General features: G+C 44.6%; 1 protein-coding gene across 2 annotated transcripts; it reads left to right on the forward strand.

Annotated features, from left to right (window-relative positions):
- Positions 1-800: 800 nt before the first annotated feature.
- On the forward strand, positions 801-5,143 carry LOC543487 (2,3-bisphosphoglycerate-independent phosphoglycerate mutase). 2 transcript variants are annotated; one of them, XM_044485916.1, is made up of 10 exons: positions 801-1,043; positions 1,403-1,561; positions 1,971-2,098; positions 2,489-2,639; positions 2,733-2,936; positions 3,051-3,475; positions 4,031-4,223; positions 4,304-4,399; positions 4,547-4,702; positions 4,796-5,143. In XM_044485916.1, exons 2-10 carry the CDS (start codon positions 1,406-1,408, stop codon positions 4,958-4,960), a joined length of 1,674 nt encoding a protein of 557 aa, XP_044341851.1. In that variant the 5' UTR covers positions 801-1,043; positions 1,403-1,405; the 3' UTR covers positions 4,961-5,143. The 2 variants fall into 2 exon arrangements, with proteins under 2 accessions (XP_044341851.1, XP_044341852.1); XM_044485917.1 differs by lacking the exon at positions 801-1,043 and adding an exon at positions 1,069-1,088.
- Positions 5,144-8,382: the final 3,239 nt, after the last annotated feature.

Here is an 8,382-nt window from a genome sequence, read left to right on the forward strand (position 1 = left end):
CACACCAAGTTCCTTCATCATCGCCTCCATGTCGCTCACGGCCGCGGCCGAGCTTGAAGACAGATCTGACATCTCTTAATAATCTGGCGCGAAGAAGAAATCTGTTCCGCGAGCGGTGAGAAAGCGAGGGAGTCCGGCCTTTGGGCGCATCGACGGGTTGTCGCTGGATTTTCCGGGCCCCAGGACGCCGGGGCCGCAAGAGCGACCGAACTGTTTTGTTGTGCAGCGACCAACCAACCCATGTGCGTGAGAGCGACGCGAGTCCTCTTTCTTGACCCCCGGCGGCCGGCCAACTCCGACTTGCCTAATTTCCGCCGCCCACGGCCAGCACCATGGATTCAAAAACTTGTCCTGTAAACACGCTGTTTTCCACGCCGCATCACGGAGAAAGCTTGCACGTAGCTCAACCGGGTGGTCCTTTCGAGGGATCGCACAGGTGGTCGGCTATTAGCACGAAAGAACCCGGTTCTCCTTCCCCCGTTGGAGAAACAATACAGAAAAATAAATCATTTTTTCTTGCGGAGAAACATTTTAAAATAGCATGGGAATTCGATTTTGAAAACGGCATCCAAAGAGAATATCCAACTCACGGCCTCACGCTCACGCACGCCGTCACGCCTGATGAGTTTTCAAAATCAAAAGTAATAGAAAGAGGAGGCCTGCGATCTGACGTGGAGAGCCTAGGACTCGTGACGGCGTGACAGCCACATGTCTCCGCGACAGCCGGCCCCATCAGGACCGTCCAATATAAAACTGGCGGACGGATCTCGTCGCGCGCACCGCATCTACCAAATCAGGCGAAGAGACCGGTGACACCTCCTCAGCCGTCCGATGGCCCGACCCGACGCCCCCAGAGCCGATCGGGCCGTCCGACGATCTTCTTGGCCAACACCCTAAAATTATTCGCACCCCACGGCTCCGTGGCCCGTCCCTCCCCCTTATTAATACCGCGGCCGCCCCGCCTTCGCCTATTATCCTCCGCCACTCCGCTCTCCCAAAAGTTCTTCTTGTTCCGCAAACCACACGAAGAAAAAAAAGCAAAGGTGAGAACAGCCCCTCTCGATCTCGACGACGCCCCTCCCCCGTTCGTAAGCTCGCCGAAATTTGCCTTTTAGTTTCCTCCGATCAATCGCCGGATCTGACAGCCCAGGTCCTATTCATCGAATCTGAATTTTAGAGGAAGAAAAATACAGCCTTTGTCGTTTGATTAGTTATAGGGGGTTGTTACGCTTTAATTCGTGCTCTTGGCGCTTTAATTCGTGCTAATGGGATCGATTTCGGTCGAGATACGCGTCCCGATCTGGTGATTTAGCGCGGTTAATGACGCCTAGCGCAGATCTGCCTGGATTCGCTGCACGTGACCTGATTTTGTGTGCGGTGGTTTGCTTGATTGATTTTGCAGGAGATGGCGACCACGAATTGGACGCTCCCCGACCACCCCACGCTCCCCAAGGGGAAGACGGTGGCCGTCGTCGTGCTCGACGGATGGGGCGAGGCCAGCCCCGACCAGTACAACTGCATCCATGTCGCCCAGACGCCCGTCATGGATTCGCTCAAGAATGTAGGTTACCCGCACCTGTGCCCAGCTGCACATATTACCTTCATCTATTTAATGTGATTATGGTTGCATGCATCCTTTTGTCGGATTTAATGTGGTTAAGTCACATACTCACTCCCGCTGTAGATTAAGCATCCTGATTGCAGTTGTTGCTCTGGTTTGAGCATGATGATGAATCTGATGTGAATGTTGGACCCTTCACTATAAAAAATAGTGTCAATATGGTGCAATCGTAGCTAGTGCACACTGTAATTCTCGAGTCTCGATACAATGTTTGTTTACATTACTACCGTAATTCATATGTTGCATCCAACCTGAACTTGTTCGAATGTACTGTAGTTTTTTGCATGCTAAATTTTTACCGCATAACTTTGCTTGAGATGAGCAATTACTAAGCTTAACTCCGTTTTAGGGTGCTCCTGAGAAGTGGAGACTAGTGAAGGCTCATGGAACTGCCGTTGGTCTCCCAAGTGACGACGACATGGGCAACAGTGAAGTTGGCCACAATGCTCTTGGAGCTGGCCGAATCTTTGCTCAAGGGTATGTGTTTTTCCCCCTTTGAAATATGTATTCTCCGCTGTTAGTACCGAGCAGTGCAATTTTTTGTTACAAGTTCTGATACAGTAGTGAAAAAGGACACCTGACTTCAGCTGGATTCTTGATAGTATCAATATGGTCTTCTAGTTTTGCATCGTCGTCAATATTGTTTGTAACTCTGCTAGGAACCATGTCTTGTGGATGCTTATTAGTTTTTTTGCTTTAGTTATGTTACATAGTTTGCTGTCTGACTGTTTGAGTCGTTTGCATAACCATGTGCTAGACTTTATCAATTACTATTGTCCCATTATATTCTGTTTCACTTGTATGCTTCTTTCACATTTTGTTTTCAACAAAGCTAATTAAGTTACATTATATACTTAATTTCTATAGTGCGAAGCTTGTTGATGCTGCTCTTGCTTCCGGGAAGATTTGGGAAGACGAGGGGTTCAATTACATCAAGGAATCTTTTGATAAGGGTACTCTGCACCTTATTGGTTTGTTGAGTGATGGAGGCGTTCACTCCCGGCTAGACCAAGTGCAGGTTAGCTTAGCAATCATTGTGATGAACGCCAGACGGTCTTGTGATGATTTGTCAAATATTAAATTGCTCTGTTTTGTTTCACTTTATTTTCAGTTGATTGTGAAAGGTGCCAGTGAGAGGGGAGCAAAAAGAATTCGCCTTCACATTCTTACTGATGGGCGTGATGTTTTGGATGGCAGTAGTGTTGGTTTCGTAGAGACAATTGAGAACGATCTTGCTCAGCTTCGTGAGCAGGGTGTTGATGCACGGATTGCATCTGGTGGTGGAAGGATGTATGTTACCATGGACCGCTACGAGGTATACTCTCATTTTATAGTTTAGCTTTGTGAGGTGCAATTTTGTGTTATATTTTAGTTGGAAAAATACACATTTTCCTGGTGAAATTAAGTCATGTATTTTGATGCATTGCAGAATGACTGGAGTGTGGTCAAGCGTGGGTGGGATGCCCAGGTGCTTGGAGAAGCACCACACAAATTCCAAAATGCACTTGAAGCTGTGAAGACTCTAAGAGCAGAGCCCAAGGCCAATGATCAGTATTTGCCCCCCTTTGTGATAGTTGATGAGAGTGGCAAATCGGTTGGTCCTATAGTAGACGGTGATGCAGTCGTGACTTTCAATTTCAGAGCTGATCGCATGGTTATGCTTGCGAAAGCACTCGAGTTTCCTGATTTTGATAAATTTGACCGTGTTCGTGTACCAAAAATTAAGTACGCTGGGATGCTTCAATATGATGGTGAGTTGAAGCTTCCAAGCAAGTACCTTGTTTCCCCACCTTTGATTGAGAGGACATCTGGTGAATACTTGGTGAAGAATGGTGTCCGCACCTTCGCTTGCAGGCAAGTACCTAGTTTTCCATTCTATTTGTTCCAATGCTAAGGCACTTGGTTCTTCATGTTCATCTCTATACTATAATTTCTGGTCATTAGTTAGTCATGACTCGGGTGTTTGATTACATGGAACATTACTTATGTGAGGTTAGCATACTCCCATTGAAAACAAATGTGGGTCAAGTACTGTGTAAAATGTGAATACACAAGTCAGATGCAAAGCTTTATATTTGTTGCCAATCATATATCAATCACCAAAATAGGAAAGTGATTTCTTTGGTTTGTTTTACTTTCTGGAACCTATTAGTATAGTTTGTCTGGGGGCAAAGCTTAACTACAGGGTCCGTAATTGAAATTATCTACATTTGAGTACTTTTTTCTGAAAGTCCATTCAGCGTTTATTGACCTTATGACTCCCCTATTCTCATAATTGTGAGGGAATTATTATTTTTGCAAACCGTTATTTCAGTTGTTTTGAGGTCTAAAGTTTGTTCTGTGCTTCGAAATTTATCCTATGTTTCTGCACATTTGTATTTATGAGTTCTTTTTATTTGTTCATAACAGTGAGACAGTGAAGTTTGGCCATGTCACATTTTTCTGGAATGGAAACCGTTCGGGATACTTTGACGAGACCAGGGAAGAGTATGTAGAAATTCCCAGTGACAGTGGTATCACATTCAATGAGCAGCCCAAAATGAAGGCACTTGAAATTGCTGAGAGAACTCGGGATGCTATCCTCAGTGGGAAGTTTGACCAGGTAAGGAATTTGGAAAGGTGTAACACGCGACATCCTTGGTTTGCCCCCTTAAATTTACATAACATGTTATATGCTTGTAGGTGCGTATTAACCTGCCAAACGGTGACATGGTTGGTCACACTGGTGATATTGAAGCTACAGTTGTTGCTTGCAAGGCTGCCGATGAAGCTGTCAAGGTGAGAACAAACAAGAAACTTCAATGTTTTGTTTACATGATCTATATCCTGAAAGTTGAATTGGGGCACAGTTTCAGTGACAAATTCTCTGAATTCTACCTCATTTGCCTTTTACTTATCTGTATCATTGGTTCCCCTTGAAAACAGATGGTCTTGGATGCTGTGGAGCAAGTTGGTGGTATCTATCTTGTCACAGCTGATCATGGAAACGCAGAGGATATGGTTAAGAGGAACAAAGCTGGCCAGCCGATGCTCGACAAGAGCGGTAGCATCCAGATTCTTACCTCGCATACGCTTCAGCCAGTAAGTGCAATGGCCTTTGATGCTCTTCCTGTAAGACCAGTTTTAAGTGACGATATTTATCGCTTGGTTTTGACCTGCCTGCGAACTTTGCAGGTCCCTGTTGCTATCGGAGGCCCTGGTCTCCACCCAGGAGTGAGATTCCGCTCCGACATCCAGACACCTGGGCTCGCCAACGTTGCCGCCACCGTGATGAACCTCCACGGCTTCCAGGCTCCTGCTGATTATGAGACGACCCTCATCGAAGTCGTCGACAAGTAAAAAAAACAATGCGCTCTTTGAAGCCAAAATTGCTGTAGCCAATTTTGTCGCTATAGTTTTGGGGTTGGTCAAGGAATGATCGCATCATTGAATAATTTGAGATTTGACAGCACGCTTGCTCGAACTCATCATGTGTAACATTGAGAAAGGTGGATTTTACTTGCAGTTAGCTCTATTTTGTAATTTGGGGTTTTGCCATGCGGGTTTGCTTAACAGACCGATAGCGATTTTTGCTCAGCTATATGTATGAGATTTCATCTTCAGGTAAACGCCCGATAATAGCGTTCTTATCCTCGCTCTCCCTTGAGCCTAAATAGTCCCCTTCCCCAAGCAATGAAGGAAACGGGGAAAATTTCAAAGCCAGACTGCTTTGTAAGCCGTGACTCACAGAACTGGTGAGGGGCTTGGACGCACCTTGCATGCCAAACTCCAACTCCCTTTGGAAGAGCTCCGTGCACTAACCCCAGGTTGTGCCTCAGCGGGCGAGTGTTGGGTCGAGTGGTGTGGATAGCTGTTGGGGCCAAAAGTACAATTGGTGTTACATGCGTGCTCATCAGCGAAATAAGGAAATAATGAGAAGCTAAACCTCGTCTGTCTTTCGATCATCAGTGATCGGCCATCGCATGGGGCCGAGGGCAGGATAGGGTCATACAAAGCAAAAACACTCTTTTATCCTTGAATTCCTTCGCCTGTCATGGTGACACAGATGACGGTTGAGCAGGAAGACGACGGTGCGCCTTGGCTGGCCATGACGAAGAGAAGAATGTGCGGGAGGGTCGTGGTAGACACATAGGTGACAACGGCGGTGTGTGTGGCTGACAACAGAGGAAGCAACAGTTCGACCAGTGCTCATCAGGAAGACGAGGACAGTGCTGATCCGCATGTCTTCGACCATGAATTAGTTCTCAACAACACGCCCATAGTCCCTAATAATAAAGCATCTATTGCTTCTGATGGTACGCCATCTAATTTGCCCCTAAAGTTGCTAAATATTACCCACCAATGCCACCTATAAGTGAGGAAAAACGATTCAGTTTTTTTTTCTCGCGGCATTCGCCTCTGGTTTATCTACGGGCGGTGTCCAAAAAGTAGCATAAGGACTCCCATAGCGCATTGGCTGGACCGAGCCCTGGCTCTCTCATCTTTTTCAACTTTTTTGTTTCTTTTTCCTGACATATTAAAATGGTCTCAAAATATTTATCTTTCAAACACTAACTCAAAATATAACATGTTATATATGAAATGGTCTTTAAAAAAAATTATCTTTCAAACACTAACTCAAAATATAACATGACAATAAAACCTGAGAAAAAAACACTACCTCAGAATATAACATGTTATATATGAAAAAAACCCTGAGAAAATGTGTATAAGTTTTAAATATACATACATATATATCTAAAAAATCCTTTCGTCGGCCTAAATTTTTAGGCCTAACAGATTAAAATGGTCTTTGAAATATTTATCTTTCAAATGCTAACTCAAAATATAACATGTTATATATGAAAAAAAACTGAGAAAAATGTGTATACATTTTAAATATACATACATACCTAAAAAAATCCTTTCGTCGACCTAATTTTTTGTGCCACATTCGTTCGAGTCAGGTACAAACAATACACACAGTTTTTTTGCTCATCTCCCTTTGATATTCCATATGAATCTGTTGAACGTGGACACAGGACTCTAGATATATACATGTATAAAAATATCAGGACCAACACGGTTCCTGAAAAAATAGGCTCGCCTCAGCAAAGCCGTCGCCGCCATCAGTAGCAGCCCTCGAGCGCGGACGCAACGATCTAGACGTCATGACCAGGTACATTAGTACCACTATATTGATCGCTTCAGCCGCTGCTTCCATCAATCAATCATCAATGGTATAATGGACCCTCGATGATCACATCGTATGCACATATTAGTGTAGGGGAGTTGGCCATCTTGTGATTGACCATACCATTTATACGTGTATGCACTCCATTGAGAGACCGGGAGAAGAAGTACTGCTACCGCAACTTTTGATTGCCCTAAACATACTTGTGATTTGGCATAGTCTACAAGTTTACAACGAGGTGGGGAGCTTGTAGATGTTGGGAACCAGGCTGGCTCCGCATGCCTCGCTTCCCTCGAGTGGGAGCTCATAGGATAAGCAAGTCTCTCGCTGGGAGGCCGACACGGTCATCAATGTCGAATCGGTCACTCACATATCTTCTTTGACTCAGAGCTCAAGCTGATGTACATGCCTTTGCCTGTTGTCCAACTGACCATCAACTGCAACAACACCTGCAGTAACGCATGTCGCAAAATCTACGTAGATGCTTTCTACTGTACATTATTTGACACGTACTCCCTCTGTAAAGAATTAAACGCTCTTATAACTCTTTATAGAGGAAGCGCTATTTTTCAAGTTGAATATATTTGTAGGTAACCTACATCTTTTTTACCCTTCATCGTCATTGGTACCAAAATTTTCCATGTGCATGATCCCACACAAATATATTCGATGCAACATCACAGCCTTCTATTGCAGCTATAATGATTACCATCAAGGGATGTGGACACTAACTCCACGAGGAGCATTTGGTTATATAACCCAGATACAAGCAAATCAGAATCATTAATTGTGCTGACAAGGAAAGTAAAACATATTGAGGCTCCAATTATTAAGATGACACTCAGAGTAGGCCTTGACCTCCGCCTCTCCTTTCTAACTGGCATTTGCTCAGTATGACGATGGAAACCACAAGGCCGTGTACATAATAAAACTTGCAAAAGGGCAGAAGGATGAATAGGTTGATGACAGTGACGAGACAGAGCAATTGTGATAAGTGACAAAACATAATTTTGTTATCCCGTTGCAACGCACGGGCTCTTTTGCTAGTTCAACACTCAAATACAGACTGAAGCAGCAAAAAGCGCCATAACAGTCGATACAGACCGAAATCACTAGTTGATGAGTACTTGTTGCAAAGATCACTCCAACTCCCCTGGTTGCGGCCAGTGGCGCACATGCAGCGCGCCACTTGTCGCGACCTAGGAGTTTTTCCTTTTTTCTAGATCCGTTTATTCAAAATGTTTTATCTCTCAAACCATGCGTCCAAATCTTGAATCGCTTTCACCGTTGGATTCCTCGCGTCGAGATCTTCAAAACTAGATCCCATGTTCTTGGTTTTGACGAACTTTTTTTTACGAAAAAACGAAGAACGAAAAAACCGAACCGGAAGCACGAGTTTTTTCCCTTTTCGAAAGAGGCACGCCCATGCCTCTCACGAAATCACAACCGTGATTCTCGCGGAAGGAAATCCTTGACTCCCGCAAAAGGAAAAAAAGAGAAAATACGTTTTTTTCGTTTTCGAGGAGGCACGACCGTGACTCTCGCGAAAGCACAACCGTGCCTCTCGTAGAAGCAAAATCGTGACTCT

Source organism: Triticum aestivum, chromosome 3A (assembly GCF_018294505.1).
Source record: "Triticum aestivum cultivar Chinese Spring chromosome 3A, IWGSC CS RefSeq v2.1, whole genome shotgun sequence".
In the NCBI taxonomy this organism is placed as follows: domain Eukaryota; kingdom Viridiplantae; phylum Streptophyta; class Magnoliopsida; order Poales; family Poaceae; genus Triticum; species Triticum aestivum.

What these genes read in the sequence shown, in the direction of transcription:
- LOC543487 (XM_044485916.1), top strand. Translation starts at nt 1,406, where the DNA reads ATGGCGACCACGAATTGGACGCTCCCCGACCACCCCACGCTCCCCAAG. An exon ending in GGCCGAATCTTTGCTCAAGG is followed by an intron (nt 2,099 to 2,488) that starts GTATGTGTTTTT and finishes TAATTTCTATAG; the next exon opens with TGCGAAGCTTGTTGATGCTG. An exon ending in TTACCATGGACCGCTACGAG is followed by an intron (nt 2,937 to 3,050) that starts GTATACTCTCAT and finishes GATGCATTGCAG; the next exon opens with AATGACTGGAGTGTGGTCAA.